Source organism: Stegastes partitus, unplaced genomic scaffold, assembly GCF_000690725.1.
Source record: "Stegastes partitus isolate 25-593 unplaced genomic scaffold, Stegastes_partitus-1.0.2 Scaffold1034, whole genome shotgun sequence".
Taxonomy (NCBI): domain Eukaryota; kingdom Metazoa; phylum Chordata; class Actinopteri; family Pomacentridae; genus Stegastes; species Stegastes partitus.
In genome coordinates this window covers 134,143-158,880 of record NW_007578765.1, presented here as the reverse complement: position 1 = coordinate 158,880, position 24,738 = coordinate 134,143, and the positions used below count along the sequence as shown (strand labels likewise).

General features: G+C 40.9%; 1 protein-coding gene and 1 long non-coding RNA gene across 2 annotated transcripts in view; one reads left to right on the top strand and one right to left on the bottom strand.

Moving 5' to 3' along the window:
* eipr1 (EARP complex and GARP complex interacting protein 1) overlaps positions 1 to 24,738 on the bottom strand; it is a 63,606-nt gene that overhangs the window by 28,072 nt on the left and 10,796 nt on the right. Inside the window, exons 5-6 of the mRNA XM_008295256.1 lie at positions 11,226 to 11,325; positions 1,437 to 1,573 (exon numbers count right to left, since the gene is read on the bottom strand). Of these exons, the coding sequence (XP_008293478.1) occupies positions 1,437 to 1,573; positions 11,226 to 11,325 (237 nt within the window). The remainder of the gene's footprint in view (positions 1 to 1,436; positions 1,574 to 11,225; positions 11,326 to 24,738) is intronic.
* Positions 1,031 to 23,890, top strand: LOC103367274 (uncharacterized). Its single transcript, XR_520716.1, has 3 exons — positions 1,031 to 1,042; positions 11,859 to 11,865; positions 23,786 to 23,890. It is a non-coding gene; the product is annotated as an uncharacterized LOC103367274 (long non-coding RNA).

Here is a 24,738-nt window from a genome sequence, read left to right as displayed (position 1 = left end):
GATGCTTCCATGTGCTGACAAGCTTTATGGAGATGCTGATTTCCTTTTCCAGCAGGAGCTTTTCACAGCGCCGAAGCTACTATTAAATAGTTTGCTGACGATCATATTATTGTTCCTGATTGGCCAGCTGATTCACCTGACCTGAGGCCCAAAGAGAGTCTATGGGGTAATGTTGTGAGGATGATGAGTCACCTGACCTAAAAATACAGACCAGCTGAAGGCTGCTATCAAAGCAACCTGGGCTTCAATAACGCCTCAGTAGTGCCACATTTTGATGTCCTCCATGCCACGCCGCATCGATGTAGTAATACGTGGTAAGGGTGTGTTAAGTGTATAAATGAACCTACTATTCAGCAGTTGGACGTTTCTGCATTGTGACATACTGGATTTCTGAATTTCATAAATAATAAGAAAAACTCATAAAAAATCAAACAAAAAAATGACTTAAAATGTTTAACTTTACATATAATGAATAGAAAATATATGAAAATGTACCTCTGCAAATGAAGTTGCACTTTTCTACTGACAAAATATGAGAACGTTTATTAGGCTACCAGTTTTGAGGGTCAGGGGTTGTTTGGTTCTGGGTTGTTAATTGGGGTTTGTTGTGTAAGCTACCTTGCCTAACTAATCAGCAAAGACACTTAAATCAATATGGATATTAGAAATTCAACCAAAGAAGTCTGACAAAGACAAAGTTCACATCTTGCAGCACCTGCTGCATTATGACAAAGATAAAGATTTGTAGTGGCAGAGTAGAAATACAGTTTTAAACATAATACATGTACTGATGAATTAAGGTTGTGACAAAACTCTAATATTTTCACTCAGCATAATGAGTCAAATTAAATACATATTTCTGTGTGCTATATTGAAATGTCTTGTAATGACATGTAAACACCCACTGAAATGGTTAAGCTCTGACAGGTTAACTTCCATGACTCCTCCATGACTCTCTTCTGTCAGATTTAAGTGCAGGCTGCTCAAACATCCAACTGGTTTTAAGTCAGGTGCACGTGGAAATTTGCTATGTAAAAAAAAAGTCTTAATACGGATTGGCAAAGCTTACAAAAACATGTCTCATGTTAGGCCTTCGATTTTTAGCTATCAGTGACACCAAAGCTTTAAAATTCTTGTTCCTGGCATTAGCTTAATGGCAGCCACAATATTATTGAATAGATGTGGTTCTGTCAACTGGGACATCTGTACTTCTTCAAATTTCCAGAGAAATGATCAATGGAGGGAAATAGGAGGAGAGGTTTTTATACAATCAAATCAAAGAACAACCTGCCTTCCCCTAAATAATGGACAGCTAATGTATCAATATCAGGATTGGCAGAAAAGGCTCAGACATACAATAAAAAAGAAAACAGAATGGGAATGTAGAATGTGTGGAATATTGTATTTCCAGACAAGCCCCTGGTGATGGAGCTCACCTCATAGTACGAAGGTCCCAGCCTCGGATGCAAGTGTCATTCGCTGTGGCGAGCTGGCTGCAGTTGTGGTGGGGGCTCCACTTGCCAGAGGTGAACTTCAGTTGACCCTTACCCTCAAGGGTGGCGGTGCTGGAGACCTGCAGGGGACAGCAACACCTTCATTAACATCTCTGAGCGTGGACCTGAATTTCATCCAAATATCTGTGACAGGTTCAGCCAGTACAGTGCATTCAATCAGCATAATGAGACATTATTAGAAGTCATTTTCTCCGCAGGCCTCACTCAAGACTACAATCAGTCACTATGACTCTGTAGTAATATTTTGGCCATTAATGGCACACCAACTGCCTGCAGATTTACACTGTGGGGAAACATGCACACTGTTGCAAACATATCTCATCCCTACATACTTTACTCATTAATGTGAAGCTCCAATATAGTGTGGCTTACTTTAAAGGCTCTATGTTACTCATTTAAAGCAACACGCTCTATATTTTTAGAATAACAACAGATCGTATAATAATGTGTGGCGTTAAAGGGGCTACTTATGACAAACCCACCCAAACTCTGCAGTTCTCTTCTGCTATAGAGAGCCTTTGATCTCTTTCAGTTTGTTTTTTGTTTACTAGTCTAACTGTATAGAAGTCAGTGAGAAAATGGCCCAACTTCTGACTTGATCTATTACTTCAGCAAGTATTTTTCTAATGAGTTTATGGTTTCAATCGCTAGTTGTAAGACACTTTGAATACAGCATGGTGTTCATATTGTAAAATTTGGTTTTGTTTAGAGTAAAATCAACTATAAAGTAGTGAATGGCTTAGGGCAGGGTTGCCTTGTGATTAACAGGTTGCTATTTTGTATTGCTGTACATGGTGTTGGCGTGTTCTTGTTAAGATCCGTTCCTCACTGACTACATCTGATTTCAAAAGAGTACGATGGCAATGGCAAAATGGCAAATGGTCAACTTCCGACTTCATAGTGGTAGTACACAGGCTAATGTCTAGATCCATCTTTTATACACAGATTATGAAATCATCCACACGTTGCATTTTTCTGTTTTTCATTCATGTTTCCAGGTAACTGGCTAGGTACAACATGATGGTGATGACATTCCTGCTCACTAAACTACACAAAGAGCTGCAAATGGGTACAACAGAAGTCCACGACTTATGAAGTAAATCTGAGACATGGTTGCAATTCAGAGGTTTTTGTATCAGTGGAAGCGAACTTAGTGGAGCACTGTGGCGCTAAAGAGCCAGACATTTACTTCAGGAGTTGTTGGACAGCAGATCAAAGGTAAAGAGTGAATTCATTAGGTGACCAGAAACGGGACTCCGGTTGCTCTACATTTGTAAATAGATAAGTTTAAAACATGTTGGCCATAAGATTCTTGTAAAGGTATGTCAGATGTCGTGTTTTCAGCTTGTTATGCTGCCCCCAAGTGACCACAGGATCAATTAATGCAGCTTGGTCCCTTGGCGGATCGCTCAGCTATTTATGGATCAGCTGTCAAGTTGAGAATGTGAACATTTAGGACTGATTAGAGTTACAAACTAAATCAAAGCTTGTTGAAATTCATTTAAATGTATTGTAACATCTTTCAACAGAAATACATTTAACTGACAAAATGTCATTGGATTCAAAAATTAGTGGAGTTTAGCTGAAAGGCAGCCAGGTTAAATTGCAACATTTAAGGCTTTTCAAGCAAGACGGCATGCTTGTCATTAGATATTTATCAAACCTGCTACATATATTTCACAGGGCAACAATGAAGGTGAAATTAATCAAAGTCAAAATGCTTCAAGGACTTTGAATTATAAAGCATATCACTTCATCAGGCTTCTTTAAAAATGGAATCCAATTAATTCAGCAGGCACACTTTGGAAATGATTGTCTTTCCCTTAAACTATGATGCATCTAACAATTCTAAAAAGCAGCATCACACTGCTCCATTTTTCTCTGCTCCCCGACTATCTGCAGGTTTTTATCCTCATCTCTCTCCTTCTCCCATTTCTCTTTCTCTCCCCCTCTCCCTGCCGTCTCTGCCTGTTGGAGCAGGGATCATCGATCGCCCCGTCACCACACAGCTCCCTGGTACACTCTCATTATTTCAGCTAGGGAGGACAGAGGGAGAGCGAGGGAGAGAGAGAGAGAGAAACCGACGGAGCAGGAGGGAGGCAGGGAGGAATACTGAGAAAGAAAAGCAGAGAGGATTAAAGGAAGGAGAACAAAGTGGGGAGAAGAGGAGAAGAAAGGAAGGGAGTCCAAAGAAAAGGAGATAAAGAAAAGTGGCAAAGGAGGGGTGGAAGATAAAATCAGACAAGGAGAGAAGCAGGGTTTCCACGGTGGCCTTGATGTAAAATTCTATTGCTATTTAATGAATGTCCATTTTTAAATAAAAAATGCCTCCATAAAATAAGAACATCTGCTTCTTGGTTTATCAAAATGATAATTTATATTATATACCTAGGGTTAGAGTTACTGAGTGCACAATCAGTTATTGACCAGGGTAAAACAGACAAATTAAAACCTTTTACATGAACGGCATGTTGAGAGCTTTTAACTCTGCTTTTTACTATACATGATAGCTACCCAAACCTTCTACTGTTGGACTGGGATGATTTCATTCTATCTGGTGTAGCATTTACGAACTGATATTTCAAATTGGTACGGATATCTTTACTGAAGTGAGTGACGATCAACATTACATTAAGCTTTCGTATATTTCAGAATTGTTAAACATTTATTTGCTCACAGTGAACTTTTAAGTGCCACAACAAAGTCTGGCTGTATTTTATCTACATGAAGATGATTCTATAATATATCTATGCTTCAGTGATAAACAGGTTTTAACAGTTTATGCAAACTGGAACACATTGGAATTAATGTTTGGTGAGTCCTCATTCATTTCTGGTTCACAAATATATAAACAAGATTGTAAAAATGTTGCTGATGTGACCACCTCTTGTCAATCTTCCATCCATCCATTTTCTATACACCACTTAATTCTCACTAGGGTCGCGAGGGGGCTGGAGTCTATCCCAGCCGACTTAGGGTGAAGGCAGGGGACACCCTGGACAGGTCACCAGTCTGTCACAGGGCTACACTTAGAGACAGACAACCAAGTACACTCACATTCACACCTACGGACAATTTAGAATCACCAATTAACTTCAACATGTTTTTGGAGTTGTGGGAGGAAGCCGGAGAACCCGCGGAGAATCCACGCTGCACGGGGAGAACATGCAAACTCCACGCAGAAAGATTCTGGGTGTCCTCACCGGGACGCGAACCGGCGACCTTCTTGCTGCGAGGCAACAGTGCTACCAACTGCACCACCTTGCAGCCCTCTTGTCAACCTTATGCTTTGGTAAAGTTTTCATAGAGAAGTTTCCAAGAGATGCTTTTACTCAACAGCACAATGACCCACTGGTTAGCACTGTTGCCTTACAGCAAGAAGTTTCAGGGACTGAGACTCTATGTTCTCTTCGTGCTTGCACAGGCTGTGTTAGGCGACACTAGTATCTCCAGTCTAGGTTATTTCCACAAAAAGCCCTTGATCTAGGCATTGGTTTAGAGCTGATGTTAGTCACTGAGCGTTGCAGAGTAGCATCCAGTTCTTAGAAGGCTTCAATGAAGAGAACAATCCCTGTGGAGATCAATAAAGGGCAACTTAAGTTAACTACTCTGATCCCTGAGCAAACAAGGTTAACTGGAGTTTTATGGCATTCTACAGTGGTCAGACCAAATCACATTAGATTAGACATATTTATGTTTACATCCTTCAGTGTAGAACGGAGTTTTAAATCGTTTTACAGGAAGGGAAACAACAGGGTTTTTTTTTTTAATTCGAAAAACATATATTTTAACATACATTTAGTATATTTATAAAGTGATTGAAGAAAAAAATCAACATAAGGATTCCAACATTAATTTTCTAAAATGTCTTTATGTGTTAAACACTTTCCTCAACAGGCACAGTCAGGTTTTCATTTTGACTGGGATTCTTCAGGGAAAACGCAACACACAACAACCCCATAGGTGGTTTATGACATATTTCATTGTGACAGTGCCCCCTAGTGATAAAAGCAATTATGACTGACACAAAGGGGGAACTGATCTGCAACAAAGTGAATATTGGGAGGAGGTCAGGGCTTATGGACAGGTTGACAAAACAAAAACAAAACTCGATTCCAACCAAATCCCAACGTTTCCTTTCGCCATGGCCATTTTTATATCCGTAACCATGTGTTTATGCGTATAACGACAACAACAAAAGTCCTCTATTTTAACCCAAACCTTGATTGTTCCATTAACTTACTAAGTTGTTTTGGTGCCTACACATGACTAAACTGAGGTGACACATAAGTGTACTACACTATGCTCCCTACTCTCGTACTCTGAGGGTAGGGACAAATTGCCTGTGTAGCCATTGAGACTAGAGCACTTGTTGGGTTAATCAATTAGTTATTTTAGTGGAGAGAAAAACAAACAAACAGTAACAGTTTGAATCAACATTTATCATATTCTGACATCTATATTTACTACTATAGTAAGGGGCACTGATTCAGGAAAGGCTCCTACATGTAGTATTCAGAGGATACAGACAAACTAATCTGAAGAAAGTTCAGGACTTATTGCAGAAACTATCTTTTGAAAAAGAATCTTTAAACAAGTATGAAACAACCTGTGCAACATACTCAGCTATCTTCCTCCAAGGCAGCTCATGTCCCAAATTTGCAGATGGTCCCTGAAATCTTCAAAGAACTGACACAGTGCCTTGACATTCTCCTGACACAACAGAAGCTCTGTAAACTCCATGATCAGTGGAAAGACTGCAGCAGGACTCTTGCTACTACACTAGTGCGCAACAGCATAGCCCAAGCTTCGTGCATCCCAGGTTCCCAGCTTTATTAGTGCACTAACCAAATTAGGGGCCCTAACAAGGCAGTACACACAACACTGGGGGATGCATTCATTTAGGACGCAAGTGGCACTAATGCAAAGCTATCTGTCAAATCACCATGCATTTATGCTTTCTCTAGACTCCGGAAAAGAGTGTGTTTGTGTGTGTGTGTGTGTGTGTGTGTGTGTGTGTGAGCAGATGTGCAGGACAAGGTGTGTGGGTGTGCGTTGAGCCAGTGGAGATGTTCTCACTCAATTCCACCAGCGAGTCTAATTGATGAGCCATGCACATGTAGACACACACACACACACACACACACATACATAAACACACAAATCTTCTTTCAGACAATGCACACTGGTACACTTATGCACACAATCCTCTCTTATATATGCATACACACACCCACACCGAACTCACACACTCACTAATCTAGGCCAGGCCCTTGAGAGAGAGACACATCCACGCTGCAGCTGGACATGGCTTGAGATGAACACATCACCCACTGACAGACAGAGAGAACGGGAGAGGAGAGTGGGATGAAAGAGGGAGGGGGGGGGGAGGGAAGGAAGGAGATTAGCATTCTCATCAGCACTGGAGGAATTTGTCTTGGCTGCCAAGCTCTTTCTCCTCTTTTTCATTCCCTTTCTCCTCATCAAGCCCACTCTCTTTTTTTCTTTTCCATATTCACTCTTTCTCCCTCCTAATCTTCATCTTTCCAATCAGCATGGCCCTTCATCGCACCTTCTTTCTTTATCGTACCTCCATCTTACCCTTTCTCATTATTCCTGTGCATTACTTCCCACCTCCCTCCTTCTCCCTCGATGCAAGATTTAATAGCTGCGTTGTCCAGTGTTTGTGTCAGAGAATTAGATCAACACCCCACAAACCTCTGTGGTCTACTCGCCCTCACACTGGGGTCTCAGCGCAGAACGCTCACACACACACCCACACACACACACACACACACACAATCAATCATTGATCACAAACAGAACAAGTAAACATGTTTTAAAGTCCCATGCACTGCAGTTGGCAGTACAGTTGAATGAAGGATGTTGTGTTTGTTTGTCATGATTCAGTGCATTCTGACTAAACGCATATCACATTTTACAAGTGGTGCAGTAAAATCAATGAAAAGACGTAACACAAATTGCTCTGGGTGGCGCAATCTGAGGTACAATACATGAGCACAACATAAAACCTCTTAACGTGAGAGAAACTTCTGCACGACTGCAAAGGATCTACATCACACAGTCACAGAATAGACACGTTCTGCATCTGGATTGTTCCACAGCGAGATAAACGGGTTGCAAAAGCGTCCACTCGTTAAAATGTTGGTAAAGAAAGGTGGATATTAGGTTGAGCTTCAATCTGGAGATGGGTGCATTTGACATGATTGTTGCTATGCTGAAAGAATTAGTACTATAGACGTTTTATTAGCTGAATGCAAAATTTACCATGTGCGCTATAAATCAGTTCCATAACTTCACCTTATTTCAGTGTCTTTTTAAAAGGCTTGTAGCAACCAGCCTTTACATGCTCATGTAGCCATGCCAACAGAATTTAAGACCTGTTGCTTTGTCGGTTTATTTTTGTTGGGGTGAAGTGTGGAGTTAGGACAAGTTTTGCACTATTTTAACTTTTGTTGCTAATATGGTGGTTATTATTTAATCTATCAAAGTAATGTTGGATAGCACAGTTACACACACTTTCAGGAAACACATACACATTGGATACAAATTAAAGGGAATAAATGAGTGGAAAAACACAACAAATTCAGAGGCTTCCACAGACGTGCACTACGACTGCAAAAGCCATCGGCACTGGGCTACAGAGATGTGGAAAAAGGTGATATGGTCACATGAGTCATCCACCAATTTCTCGACAAGCAGGCAAGTGCAGGTGCTATACAATGCAATATGTAAAGGCCTGTATGCTTGACCCCTACTGTTCCCCTACTGTACTTAGAGGGAAAGCTCCCCTTTTTAAAGGTAGTGGTGGCTCAGCAGTCAAGGCTCTGGACGACTGATGAGAACGTCAGGAGTTCAAGGTCCAGCATGACGAAGCTGCGACGGCTGAGCCCTTGAGCAAGGCCCTTGTTTCTGTCTGCCTCTGGTAGTGTTTCAGGGGCACCGTAATATGACTGACCCTATGCTCTGGGATTTGTAAAAGACTATTTCTCTTGCAGGATTTAGATAGTATGTATAAAAATAAATAACTACAAAGTTGCTCTGAGTGATCACTTGTATCCTATTTCTATCCTAATTGGACATCCACACAACCCGAGGGGTCACTGAATGCTTTAATGAGTATGAAAATGATGCAATCATATGCTATGGCCTTCACAGTAACTTGATCTCAATGCAGTAGAACACCTATGGGAGATTATGGACGGCTGTGTTAGACAGCACTCTTCAGCACTGTCTTCAAAACAGCAAATGAGGAAAGATCTTTTCAAAGAATGATGCTCATCCCTCCTGAGTTCTGAGGTTTCAATGCCAAGGAGCATCGAAGCTGTTCTCGCAGTGGCCCAACAACTTACTGAGACACTTTATGTTGTTATTTTTCTCAAATTAGTCATCTGACTGTATATGAATCAATGAGCAATCAATTAAATACTTCTGATTAAATAATTCAGATTTATATATATGTATACATACACACTCTGTTTTACCTTCATATGTGCTTCAAGCAGTTCAATCTACTGGCCTAAAATCACAACACTTTCTGTTGTGTTTCACAGAAACGACCCAAAACTGAATGTAAATGAAAAATAACCGTTATTCAATTGATTGACAAAAGCCCCAGCACGGGCAGCAAGGCAAGATATGTGCATGCGCTTATCCAAACTGCAACTAGTGAAGGTCCAGATTACCAAGATCAAATGATCACACATGCGCTCACACACAGCCATACACACACTTTCATCTATTAGGTTTGTGACCTGGCTGCCCTTTATGTGAATCCCTCAACGAGTGCATGAATCGTTAATGACTCATCTATATTCTTCATCACTCACGGCCTCTTTTGGCACAGCACACACACATCCATGAAAGCCTGGGCTGGAACACCACTACTCGATTACTTCTTCCACACATGCATGCACCCCTGGCACACACCATTATTTAGAGGCTTTAAATACATAATGGGTATTTTAAGTGCAAAGCTGGCAGGTTGGAGACAGAATTTACAGTGAAGAGCCTCTTCACCTTGCATTAGGAAGGACACAACAACAAGCGAATTGACCACAAGTATTAATACACAATTCAGATACAGAGTGAATCCTTTCTTTTCAGTGTATTAAAAGCCATTAATGTGTATTTCTGCAGGCTGGGGACAACTTTGACAGACAACATTGTCTGTCAAATATTTTTATTTCATTTTCACATTTAAATAAACAAGAGTAGTGCTTTTACTTCCATGCTGCACCTCATCCATGATAATGCATTAATGTGCACTGAAAAAATGTGTTACTTGAATTCTGCACATTCCATCCATCCATCCATGTATCATCTATACACTGCTTAACCCTGGACAGGTCACCAGTCTATTACAGGGCTACACTTAGAGACAGACAACCAAGCACACTCACATTCACACCTACGGACAATTTAGAATCACCAGTTAACCTCAACATGTTTTTGGACTGTGTAGGAAGGGGAGAGAACCTACGCTGCAGGGGGAGAACATGCAGACTCCACGCAGAAAGATCCCAGACTTCCTCACCGGGACGCGAACCGGCGACCTTCTAGCTGTGAGGCGACAGTGCTAATCACTGCTCCACCATGCAGCCCCTCAGTGCATTCCCTACACACACACACAAATTGGTATACAAAAGTCCTGATTTGCTAAAAAGACCCTTTAGTTTGCAGATGCACCATAAAGGCCTCACACTAACCCCACTAACTTACTGTAGCACAGCAGCTCAGACAGACATGTAACCAAAAATGACTTTAACAGAGTGAAATAAGGTGTTCTAGTCAGATTTTCCCAAATTGAAACCCAGTGGTTTTATCAACATGAGCTGTTTCTAAAAGCCATTTTCTATGAGCGGAGCACTTTACATGTCAACATCATAGTTGATCATTTAATTGTGGGAAGATCAAACCACCTGGGGAAAACACAGAGGCCAGCTAGAACCAACAGTCACCTGTCCATGTGTAAGGAAAAACTATTGTCATCAAGAAGCTGAGAAGGAAGCTTTGTTTCAAACATTTATAGACAACAACACAGCTGTCTTTCAACTTGATATTAATAGCATCCGGCACTTTCTTGTATTTAAAACAAAGCTGTACAAAAGTTGTTCAGCAACATTAAGTCCTGCAAAAACACTAATGGCACCACACACAGTTGGGAGTTAGAAAGTACACATGTATCACCCCCATTTTTGAGCCCTTCACTTGTAACATTTGGGTACAATGTTCCACTGGTCACATACATCTGGACACGTCGTGCAGCTAGTGTGTGTTTAAAGTGAAATACAAGTTTCTGCTGCATTATTTTACTGAACTGTGAATAGAGCTAGAATGATTTCTCTCTTACTTATTAAACAAGACTATTACTATCACAGTGGGAGAGACTTGACCAGAATAATATTAAGGGAGCAACAGCTTAGACCTGCCCAGATACTCTGTGTGTGCGTGTGTGTGTGCGTGCGTGCGTGCGTGTGTGTGCGTGTGTGTGTGTGTGCGTGTGTGTGTGTGTGTAAGAGTATGAGACAGAATGAATAGTGGACACTCCGCTGTTGTCACAGAGAGAGGATGTGCGCAACTGATAACACCACAACGATATGGTGGTTATCAAATAATGAGTTAGCTATTGTGTGATATGGTGTGAATGTGTGCGTGTGCACTGAGGTTTACAGTTGGTGTGAGTCTTACCGTGGCCTGTGTGGAGCTCTCCTGCAGGTCCCAGAGTAGTGCATTGTTATCAGCCAATGAAATCACACGCTTGCCATCACCCATGGGCTCCCACAGTACGCTGTGAAAACACAAAAGACACACATTCAGTACACACACAAATGCACGACAGAGTCACAGTCGATTAGAATGCACATGTTGATTTAACATGCATACAGGCTAATCTACACATGCCGCAGACGTAAGGGGGGGCGGTAAGATTTCCCATGATTGCTAAATTCAGAACCCTATATAATACCACAGCCAAATCATTTCAAACATCTGCAGATAGTGTTTGTAATGCATGCAGATGTGCACAGCGCCAACATGAAAGGTGATTCACATTTTTACAGATTTACACAGTATGAAGGTATAGATTTACAAAGTTTAGGTCAGGTGTTATTTGATAGTTTTACTGAGAATAAATCCCATTTAAAAAAAAAAAAAAACACCTAACAAATGGAGGACTCAGATCAAGTCCTGCGTTAAAACAACAGAGTAAACTACATTAGGGTGAAGTGTTGTTAGAGGCAGTAGTGAGACAGTCAGATACAGTCCAGGCTGTACAGTCACAGGAACAGAATTGTGTGTTTTAAGGTTTATCAGACACCAAAGTACAATTGTTTAGCAATGATTTAGATTTAAATGTCTGGAAAGTTGTCGGCCATGATAATCATGAGGTAAACAGCAGATATACTCTGTTCATGTTACAAAGTATTCTACCAAAACGTAAGCTACTTAACTGGCTGACACGGTGCAAGATGATGTTACGTTGCATTGCAGCAAAAGTTGTGGCAGGTTCTCATTTTTTGAATTTTGTCACCAGAAGACTGGTGCCATTTATTTCAAACCTTTGTTTATTCTTGGTAGTTTCACTGAGAGGTAAGCTCTGTTTGATGGGAATTCCCTGATCACATTCACATAGCGCCTAGTACAACCACAGTCTGCTCCACTAGAGCAGTTGGGGTGAATGGCTGTGCTCAAGAGCACCACAGTGGTGCTGATGAGAGAGTGGCAAGTGTTGCTTTTCCACCTTCTGACACAGATTTTATCCTGCTGGTCTGTGGCGACTGTGGACTTCTGGTCTTTTCTCTCTAACCTTTAGATCAACACAACACCGAGTTGAATGAGCAGGATGCACTTTTTTCCACAGAGGGCTCAGGGTTTGAATGCAGCTCTAGTTTATCTCTTAACAATTTTTTACTTCTATATATCAAAAATTTATTTATAAAGGTATAGTTTCCTTTATGAAGAATGATCAGTAATGATACTGGCAGCTAACTACAAACAGAAGGATTAGTGGATTTGGCGATGTCTTTAGCTTCTATTGTTTTAAGCAGGGCGTTAATACACATTTGGAGCTCAGGTGAGTATTTTCAGCACCAGTCCTGTCCACCACATGTGGACAGGACTCCAAATAATGTTGTCCACTTTTTTAGATATATTAAAAAATGACAACATGTAGCCCAGTGCAACAACATGATTCCTTGATGTGTTTTTAATAGTTTCTGTGGTACTGAGAAATAAGCAGAGCTCTGCTACACAGACAGTACTACTTAGTATCACGTGGTTCTGGGAGTGGTTTTACAAAGTCATTTTCAACAAATCTATAATGCTAGACCAATCGAAAATGTGTTTCAAGGTAGATGACATCGCACATGGTTTCCAGGTTCGCAGATGGAGGGATGTAAACACCAACTAAAATGGCTTGTGAAGACTCATACGTAGAGTAGACACAGCCCTGCAGCTAGTCTCGCTTAGCCAGCCCATTCTGTAGTACATAATGCAGTGCATACCCCACAGCTAACAGTTCAATATGTGGGCTGCAGAAATGTTCCTTCATGGTAATGTGACCAATGGCACCATTTGTTGTTAATAAAAGCCACATGCCTCTGTCCTTGCCACTCTTAAATCCATTACCGTCTGCCCAACTGGTCTGAAAGTCGTCAATGGTAACAATGGGTTCCCGCAGTACATTCCTGCAGCCATGTCTCTGTGCAACACATCAGTACACTCACAGTCCTCTCAATCCCTCAGCAGATTGGTTAGCATGTCCATCTTATTCAGCAGCGAGCTCACATTTACTATGACCATAAAAAGGCAATATGGCTTATATCTTCTGTTTTTTTTTTTTTTTTTGGTTTGTTGATGATGTTGTGGAGCAATGACAAGAGGAGGTTTTTCAAGACTGTAGTATCCTGTTGAAAATTTACCACGGTTGCAGTTTTTTTTTATTGGCATACGATATTCTTCAAACAGTCCGATACAGTTCTAGAGTTTTCAGATTTCGATTACTAGTGAATTAGCTCTACTTTGGAAAGTCAGCAGCTACAGAACGTTGTGGAACAAATTTGACTATAACTTTGAGCCACACAATAGGTAACATCTATCTTTGTGAAAGAGGCTTTTACCATTATCAAACACACTTAAAAGTCATGTCAGCAACACTGTGAGACTCTATTTAGGCTTAGCAAGGATTTGAGGTAAATGTTCACACCAGCATGTTAACAATGTATTAAGGAGAAATGGATACCGGACAACAAGATGGCACCTGATTCATTTGAAAGGAAGCATGCTGGCTGACTTCTTGTTGACACAACATGCATATGAAGAGGACTAATAAAATAATCATACCGCTCTTCTGGACTGTCCAAATGTAATTGTAAAAAATAAACTTAGAATTACTGTAATTTTTAATGCTCCAAAAAATGTACTTGCTGTTTCATAGTTGTTCCTTTTAAATGGTTTGTATGGGAACAATTCTTCAGAAACTAGTGTCCATTGGATGGTGAATCAAGAAGTTGTAATGACAGGATTTGGCCACAACACCCAACACTGCTGCACATCCAAGTGCTGTTCATGCAGGCTTTGTTCACAATGACAATACCAACATGCTGACGCTGGTCATGTACAGATGTGAAAAAATAAGCACATTCCATGAAAATAGATGACTTTTAAACATATTGCAACCAGCAAACATTTGATCCTCTATAAAACAGTGCTTAAAGATAAAGGTGATATACTCACACAAGTGGCGATTGTTTGTCATTTTTATAATTAAAAAGAGATTGAGCAACTGTGACCTGCATGGGAGGTGTGCCAAGATAAAGCAGTTTGGGGACCAAAAAGAACTTCAGAGCAAAACTACAGTTTGCCAATGAACATGCAATGCTAATAATATGATGTGCACAAAATTTAAATATAGAGTTGTTTGGCTACAGTACCAGTAGACATGTTTGTTGCAGACCAAAGATAGCTTTTCAGGAGAAGATCCTCATACCAGCTGTGTGGCACAGTGATGGAAATGTTATGGTTTGGAGTTGGATTTGCTGCCTCGGGGATTGGGCAGCTTGCAGTCAATGATTCAACTATGAATTCTGCATTATATCAAAGAGTGCTTGAAGATAATATGAGGCCATCTGTCTGAAAAGTGAAGATGAACTACAAGTGGTGCTTTCAATTGGACAATTCTAAACATGTTTAAAAAAATCCCCCAATGAATGGCTCAAAAAGAAATGAAGGGTTGTCAAATGGCCTTGTCAAAGTCAAATTTGAATCCCATTAAAATGTGGTGGTTGGATTTAAAATAGGTAGTACATGCAAGAATACCCTCAAACGCCATGCAGCTAGAGATGTCAGTGATTAATTGTTATTCGTTTAATCGTCATTGATAATTTGACAGATTAATAATACATTAATTGATAAGGCGGAAGACAAATAATGTGTATGTCAGAAAATGCACCACCAGGTGGAGCCTCTTATTGTTTACGACTGAAGAGGAGGTCACTCCATGTTGCCAAGCAGAGAACACAGTGTGGGTTTAGCTAGCTACAGGCCACCGTGACAAAGACTTTTGTGGGATTAACTGGTTCCAGCCAGAGTTCACATTGGTTAGACAAGGAGCTATCAAGTAGGACAACATTCCTGTAACAGTGAGCAGATTGTAGCTGAGCAGCTGTTGTGATGGGTTTCACGTGTCCTTAATTAATGACAGCTCTATTAGCATATGGACTATTGCCCACTGGTTTTTATTTATTTCAACAATTAATTGATTATTGATTGGTAATGCTGCTGAGAAATGTTTCAGATTTGCAACTCTATGTGCAACTGAAGGATTTTGGCTTTCAAGCATGGTATCAGTATCACTGTGATCTTTTCTGTACTCAGGCAGAGGCTCAGTGTGTCTAGTGACCTATGCAATACCTCTGACTTCAAATCACTTAAGTCAAAATTTTTTTTTTTCCTATTTCTAAAACTTTAATTGTATTCGAAATTGTGTATAATTCAAATACATTTTTATTGGTTTTACTGGAAGCTTCTTTAACCGAGACTCAAGTGTCATTATCATCACCACCCTGAGAAAGTTTGTCTGTGACTAGTTGTGTGCAGTCAGGCATGTTACTAGATTTTTGCATGATACAGTCCTTTATAAATCTAATCTGCAAAAATCAGGTTTCAAAATCATTATTTATCCATAAAAGTGACAACAGCACATAACTGATCTCTCTGTGGTCAGCACAGAATTCTAATTCGCAAATCCAGCAGCCCAATTCTGTCAATCTAGTTCTGCAAAAGTGGACTACATGGTTGCCTCATTGGCGATAAAGAAGTGGTAGCTTTTATTGCATACTTAACGTTGACTCCTCCCTGCATACTAATGTCTGGAGAGTATTGATTCTCGACTGCATGCTTGCTGCAGCTGTGATTCGCCACTGCGCTTTGCACTTCTTCAAGTATGTATTAGTTTCACAGGCCTTAGGGACCTAACCAGACCTAACATACAAGAGCCCTAACTGTTTTTCATAATTCCCTTGATGCTGACTGGATCACTTTTATGTTTTTGTTGGTTCCTCTTAGTTTGGATAGGTTTAGCAGCTCAATAAAAAACAGAAACCCAGCCGCATGGTATAAGAAAGAGGACACAACCCAAGTGAGAAAGCAGTGCTTTTAACTCTGAGTCCTGTCGACTTTAAAAGCAATATGTCAGTGCAGTCAGAGACCTGGCAATAAGCTAAATATAACCTTGGCCTGGAAAAGCTGCTATATGCTTGTTAAGGTTTTGATTTAGTGTGACTTTTCAGCTCAAGAAAAAAAGCTGCGTCTAATCTGGGTTAAAGGATGTAAAATGTCACAGAGGTGTAGACGTGGTCTGGCTGAAGATTTGGATGTCTGAGTCTGTCACAGCTATAAAACTGCTGTCATTAGAGGTTTTCTAAATGATGCTATTTATTTAAGAAGTTCATCAATTAGACAACTCCATTTTCTTGGACTCATTTGTCAACTTGAAGCAGCACCAACAATGCCAGTGTTTGAGGGAGCGAGCGTGCGTTAGAGAAGGTAAGAGTGTTCAGGAGAGATAAAAGAAATGACAGAGGAAGGGAGGGAAGACAAAGTTAAAGTTTGCTTTTGGATTTAATCCAGGTTTCAAATATGCATAGTGCTATTAGAAAAGGTGGAGCGGAGAGAGGGAGGGAATGAGGGAGGCAGCAGAGGGGGAGAGGAGCGGTGTTTATAAGGGCTGTAAATTCATGGCTGCTGAGGGACAGCTTTTACTGCCCTCCTGAGGAGCAGGAAGTCATATACTTGGGATGCACAGACACAGACATGCATGGAAACTTCTTTTAGTCATTTAGAAAGATATTACCCCAACTTAAATTCATTACCTGAAGACATAAAGGATAGGTTATTTTGTTTATTTATTTTTTTCCCCCCCAATACAACATATACATTACTCACTTGCCTATAAGTGTGTATGTCAGTGAAGCAGTCACTTCCAGATGCCACTGCACAACTGTTGTTCAAAAATCCATTCAAAAGTACAGCTGAAGCAGATACAAGTAGAGGAGTAGGAGTTCTCATCGTTCTATGCATTTATGCTTCAGGCTATATGATTCAGAAAATATCTAATAGCAATCTTTTTCTGATCAATGTCGCCATTTTGTTTCACATTGCAATTATTTGCTATAGAACTAACTTATTTGTTAGGCGTTAAAATGGAAATATCAAAGACCTTCATTTTAAAGCATGTCTGTTGAGCCCCATCTATCATTACATGCAGGTGACAACGGTGATTAAGCCTGCGACTTACTAATGAAGCGATATGAAAGTCTTTGTCTCTGCAATATTGTGACCTGGATGTCTGTGGTGACACTATTCTATCATAAAATTAACATGATGTGATGCGCTTAACAACTATGTGGGGCCTGAAAATAAATAATGCCACCAGCTGATGCCAGACTATTTAATTGGTATTACGTTTTATCGCCCAAGCGGCTATTCGTCTCAGCACACACAACACAGGTAAACTGGTTTGAACAGTGCCATACACAAGCTTATTGTGTGGCAAGCTGACCAACTGCTTTACGTAGTGTAGTGACAAACTGTGGTGGTACAACACAGGCCGTTGGAAATAATGGGTTTTAGGGTGCTGGGGAGCCGTTGTTGCATTGCGTCTATACGTGGTGCGGTAGGTCATGTGTATGTATTCCACACACAAATTTTTGGCTGCACATGGATGAGAGACAAAATTTACCTCATGTGGACCTCAGCAGACCCCACTGCGCACTTGGAGGAAAAGAATAACGCTGTCCTTAGTCAGCTCACGCAATTAACATTGCTCAGCTGAAGCTTAGAATATTTAAAGGCAGCAGTTGCCATTTTAGAAGACATTAAAATATATTATTAATATATAGCCTTTCAGCTCAATAATCTATTTGAGACATTGTTAATAATGTCAGCTTAACTAAAATTGTGCCTTATGTAGTCAGAAAATTTTACTCCCAGCTTTGATTTTCAAACAGTTCGTAATCGAGCCATGGGTATGTTGCTGGAATTTTGTTTTTGATAACAGACCTACATTGCATACAATATTCAGAAACTCCCCCAGGAAATAAAATAAGGAAATTAAGTACGTGGAATTTTGCTGTTGAAAAGCTGTTTATTTGTGATTTTTAAGTTCAGCTCTGGCTGATTTAGACTAAAGTCTTGTGCTATCTTTCAAACTTTAAAGTGCGTTTTTGCACCCAACAAGGACTAAAGACTGGATTTTGTCTCTTTATATCTTACAGTAAGGCTACACCCCAAACAGTGTGAATGTGGGTATTGTATTACAACAGACCTGGAAAAAACTTTAATCTGCCATTTAAGCATAACCGCTACAAGCTCAACACTTAGCCTAATCTTAACCTCACCCTAAAATATAACACACCACATTTTGGTCCACAAACTGAAGATAACTATGAGCATTATGTTTTCACAATGTGATTAATATGAGCGCACATGTACACAGGGCTTGGTGGGACACCTAAGTGCTCCACGTGGACCTTTTAGATGGAGACTGCAGCATGTCAGATACCACTTCTCTTTCTCTCTTACACACACATTCCCAAACACATACTTCAGCACACCATAGGACCAATTAAAATATACGCCCCACTTTGGGATTTACACACCGTATGTTTCCCTATAGTATCAATTAATTCATGCAATACAGGGAGGGAAAGACAGTTGGTGTATAGTATCTCATATTGCCTTTCTCTCTTATTAAAGACTATAAGTTATGTGCATTTGACCTTGAGCTCTGCAACAAGCTGGCACACTGGCTATTGGAATGGTATGTAAATACTATCGAGGAGAGCTATGGAGGTTTTATAGGCCCATATATCTAAGTCTGGAACAGAGATGCACTCCTCTCTCTCTTTGTCTCTCCCTATGTCTCTCGCCCATTAGATTGTTCCCTCACATCGCTGTGCTTTGCATCCATATGAGCTCAAACCCAGCCCCTCCTATACAAAGCCAACAGCCAACACAAACAGAGTGCATGTCTTCCCTCCTTCTGGAACAGATTTCAGCATGAATACAGGGATGCCAATGGTATACACCGATCAACCACAACATTAAAACCACTGACAGGCAAAGTAAAAAAACCTTGATTATCTTGTTACAATGGCTCCTGTCAAGAGGTGGGATATATTAGACAGCAAGTGAGCAGTCAATTCTTGAAGTTGATGTGCAGCAAGCAGGGAAAGCGCCACACTGTGATAGCTAGACAACTGGGTGAGAGTCTCTGCAAAACAGCAGGTCTTGGGTGGTGTTCCTGGTACAGAGTGGTTAGCACATTCCAAAAGTGGTCCAAGGAAGGACAACAGGGTCATGGAGCTCAACACTCATTATTGCCTATTGGGAGGTTGGTCTGCTGGGTCCAATCCACAGAAGAGCGACTGCAGCACAGACTGCTGAAAACCTTAATGCTACTAAGACAGAAAGGTGTTGGAGCATGCTGTGTCTGGGTCTGTGTGACTATGGACTGGTCTAGGTGCCGATGCTGTCCACCACAGAGGAAGGTGCATTGGTCTGATGAATCACATTTTCTTTTACATCATGTAAATGACCCAGCGTATATGCGTTACCTCTCTTGGCAAGAGATGGCCCTGTTTCAGACCACATACCCCCCTTCATGGCCATGGTGTTCCCTGATGCCAAAAATAAGTCAGATACACAGACATCCCACTTTGCAACTTCAGGGACATACCGGATCTGCTGCTAACTCCTTGGTGCCTGATACCATGGGACACCTTCAAGGATGTTTTGTTCCCCTGATGGATCCAAGCTGTTTTGGCAGCATAGGGGAGACAATATGAGCAAGTGGTTTTCACGTTGTAGCTAATGTGTGTGCATATCTCCAGTCTCAGTTTCAGTAGAAGGGCATTTTTGCAAAGTGCCATTAGATTTGTAGTGATAAAGTACGAGTATTACAATGTGGGTCTAATTTACATTGCTCTGGCTACCATTTGGAATGGTTAAGACATATAATATACTACAGTCACTATTATAAAAGCTTAGGACTGCGAATACAATGACAAAACCGAATAGTTTCTGCCCTCTTAAAAACACCTCCTTTCATTTGTTAATGAAATGCCTGTGTTCCGCTTCGTTACAATGCATTTTTAGATCATCCAGTGGCTGTTCAACTAGTTTATTTAGCTTAAAAAGTAACAGAATGTTTGTAAGAGAAAAAAACAAATACATCAAATTGATAAAATGCTGTAAAAACCTCATTTCTAATTGTGACATCACAGATAGAAACTGGTTAGGTTATAATAAACTGGTTATCCTGAAAAGGTCTGATTCTGGAGAATGATTAATGTTTAGCTGGTTAACATATTTAGATAGTTATCATTAAAGATTTAGCCCCTCACTTCACTGAACCCTTTCCTCCTGGACTTGCTGGAACGGTGTTGTGTGGATCAGTCTAAGCCACTTTGTTTCTCATTTACAAAGTGAGAGCCGTGAACACCAGAACGGACAGCTAGTGGACCGTGAGGAGATATGTGCTGAATATGACAAAAAATGTATTGGATTAGAATTGCATACTCCACCTTTCATGCACCTGTCACTTGCCTGAACTGCACGAGATTATTTTTGACCAGCATGTGGCCCTGGAGGAAAACCCACCAAACTTCCGTCCAATGCCTCCATCATGATGTTTAACACACACACACACACACACACTGGGTTGAGAACACACGTCGGGGGTCCAATTGATTGGGATCAGGGCACGCTCACAGTGAAAATAACGCTTACCGATCACAAAGAATCGGCCTACACACACATACACACTTTGCATGACCAGGCACATACACAGACAAATAGCAGAGGTACTTTCATGCTACAGAACAAAAGCAGCTGAACTTATATATAGACAGAATTTCAAGAGAAAAGCCTTTCACTTTTAACAATCACACAATAATACACATGACTGCATTCATGCATGTGTGCACAAACACACACAATCACACCCATAAACACCTCCTACCCCCTCCTGTCACACCCCACTTTAGAAAATCAACCTTGTTGCCTTTTGCGCTTTACCATTCCCTCCTAGGGCCATGATTGGCTCAAATGGCTCCACGGGAATCGATTCACTCAACTGGCAAGGCTTCCAATCGAAACCAAGTGGAAGAGGAAGAAGAAGAAGAAGGAAAAAAAAGCACACATAAGCACCAAAAAAAAATAAAAGAGAGATTTTCTCGAGCTTTGTTTAGCCTTGTTTTTTGGGTGTATTTTGCCGATATTTCCATTCTGAGCACGCTTCACAACAGGGCAGAGGCTCAAATGTTTGCCCACCCAAACAATGAGGGGATTTGGAGGAAGGAGAAAGTGTTATTGTTAGCAGGAGTGGAGGGACACCAGCAGCCGGAAAACACACACATGAAGGATGCAGGCTACTCATGGGCAGACACGCTACGGTGGACGCAAACATGCACAAGCAGGTGAACAAACACACACACACACACACCTACACACACACACACACACTCTCTCTCTCTTTCCAACACACCCACACACACTAAACAGACAAAAGCCTCATAAGAATACAAACTCAAATCTCTACTCTTTGTCTTCTTACACTTCTTAGACACATACACACACACACACACACACACACACACACACACACAAACATGCATACATGCACAGACTGGTGCAAGCTGCCAGTATTATCAAAGTGAGCGGGGATAAGTTTGTGTGTGTGTGTGTGTGTGTGTGTGTGTGTGTGTGTCGTGGAGAGATGGAGGAGGTGGGCAGCAGACCAAAGCCATCCATCTAGGGAAGCCAATAGTGCACAGCATAGGCTACAGGCTTCACAGCATTGAATTCAGACTCCCACAACACAGACACACACACATATAGTGTATGTACACAGTGTGGTGCCCTTGTGAGGGTTACAGCTCTCAGGGTGTTAAGATGGTGGAGTCCAGAGCCATCAATCTTTATCCAGCAGCCGAGCTTGACCTGCCCTCTGACACACACACACAACACACACACACACACACGCACACACTTGTATATACATACAGTACTACAGTACATGGGTTTATCACCACACACACAAAGCCTCACTCTTTTCACACACAAGCACGAACCACACACCAAGCTGCACAAATTCAATCTCTTTTCTCTTTTCTTTGTGAGCTTCTCTCCATCTTTCTCCCTGTCTTCCTCACTCTCTCCTCATCTTTATCTCTCCCTTGCAGACACCTGCTACAGTATGCATCACGCTAACTGATTGGCGCCTCTAAAAATGATAGCAATCATGAGGCAGACGATGAACAGTGAGAGTAAAAGGGGGAATGACCATTGATTTTCATTCTCATAGGCAGTGAGTTATGGTGAGAAGCTCTGACTGTAAGACAAAAAGATCAGGCCGTGACTACAATCTGAGATGTGGGCCAGTCAATAGTCTGAGCCAGAAAAAAAAGAAAAACACTCGTATGGAGCAGAGATAAAGAGGAGGCTTATTTCAGAATCTAATAGTGTGGGGCGTGTGGGTTGGTTGAATTTCTGTAGGCCTTAACATGTCCATCTGTCTCCTAGTCTGATTTCAATGCTCACCATAGTTCCTACATGGTTCCCATTTAGTGAAGACGTAGAATTTCTAATCTCATCAAACAAGACATCATGCCTGAAACTGCCTGTAGGTTGCTCATTTATTTGAGGTGGGCAAATCAAGCAGCAAAGTCTCTACCAAAGGCTTGTCAGAGTGCTGCTGAATAAACTAAGCTAAGAGTTTGCTCATGCTGCTATAAACAACTGGCCCTGTGATGTATGTATGGAAGCACCACATACGACTTGCCCGTTTGTACAATGAAACATTTTTGTAGTTGTAATCATTTTTCTAGTTTATACTGGTCATCAAAACGTCCCTCCAACAGAACTTTGAGTCACATTTGCAGTCCGAACTCTGCCTAAAATACATCGAAATGTTCCGTTGATGCTAATAAGAGACCTCAGCAGTGGCAGTTACACAAATTAAGCACTCATCTACCAAAGTTGCTATCTTTTTAGTAAAATATTCTCTGTGAGTGTCACTACAGTGCCCCTCTACCACATATCAGTAAGGAAACACTCTCTGAGAGAATAATGAAATGAACTTTCTGTAACTTTGGTGCCCACTTCATTTTATCAGCTGTGACTGCTGAAGCTCCATATTCAGTGCAACTGAACTTTGTCCCCTATAGCTTACATTGTAAATTGTCTTTTTAGTAAATTTCCTGATTGCCAGTATGGACATGAGGAACATTTATTGCAAACAAAACATTTCAATGAACTTAACATAGGGCATTAAAGTAATTTATTAAGATATACATCGAAAAAAATGTGAAGATACAATTTAAATAATCTCACAATTCTATATCCCATGCTTTCTCTTGTAAGAATCACACTTTTTATTTCCTATTTGCTGTCATGATATGGTCCAAAAATAAGCCAACAATCAGTCGGACAAGATATTCGGAAATATAAGAAAATACGTCTGTGGATGTTCATGTCACTGGTTCCCAACCTGAGAGTTAAAAGATGACTACAGGGGCCCCTATAGCTCACCTGGCTGAGCGAGCAACCCATGAACAGGGGCTATAGTTCCCCGATGCAGCGGTCATGAGTTCGACCTTTTCCTGTCTCACTTTCCCACTATCCTAACTAATAAAGGCAAAAAGGCCAGAAAAAATAATTTAAAAAAAAAAAAAAAAAGATGACTACAGGGGCGCCCCTATAGCTCATCTGGTTGAGCGGGCTACCCATGAACAGGGGCAATGGTTCCCCGACGCAGCGGTCATGAGTTCGACTCACACTCATGACAGTTTGCTGCAGGTTTCCCCCCCTCTTCTCCCCCCTTTCCTGTCTCACTCTCCCACTATCCTAACTAACAAAGGCAAAAAGGCCAGAAAAAATAATTAAAAAAGAAAAAAAAGAAAGATGACTACAGGAACAAATGCCATGTGGTGGATTTTTGCTGATGTCTCCTATGCCAGTATTTTCCAACCTATTTTGACCGATGCTGACACAGATAATTATGCAGATTTTTTCTAACTAATTCCAGAGAACATTAAGGCTCTCATGTAGTGGAATTGCTATATTATTATGCCTACTCTTATTGACATGGCCAATCTACACATCTACAGAAATTTTTCACAGTGCCTCTTGGTACTGAATAATAAATGTTAGCCTTACCTTAATTGTCAGTGCCCATACACATTTCCTAAAATATTATGTCAATAATTTAACAGGAATAAAGGTGCTGGGAAATGTTTTGCTCTATTTGACAAGGATGATCTGGGAGTTAAAGTAAGTACACCATAGATCTTCTTTGGCTATACTATAAGCAGTGTTCTGTTTTATTATAATTTCTGATTCTTTGTTGCTTATGTTTGCTGCTGCCTGACGCTGAAATACTGCGAGGGGAGCTGCTCTGTCGGCCACGTACCTGTCATAACACAGGTCAATGCTCTGACAGCAAAAAAATTAAAAATGCCCCCAGCCATGTTTTGCCCAATATCTTTTCAACAAATGCAATGGATGGTGTTGGATGTTTTATACGTCATACGTCAGTGTTTCCAACAAGTTGAGGATTTACCTGCAGTGTTGGGTGCTGATGTGACTGATGTGCATGAGGGGCAATTGTAACTTAGATAGTTTCTAAAGCTACAGTTTACAG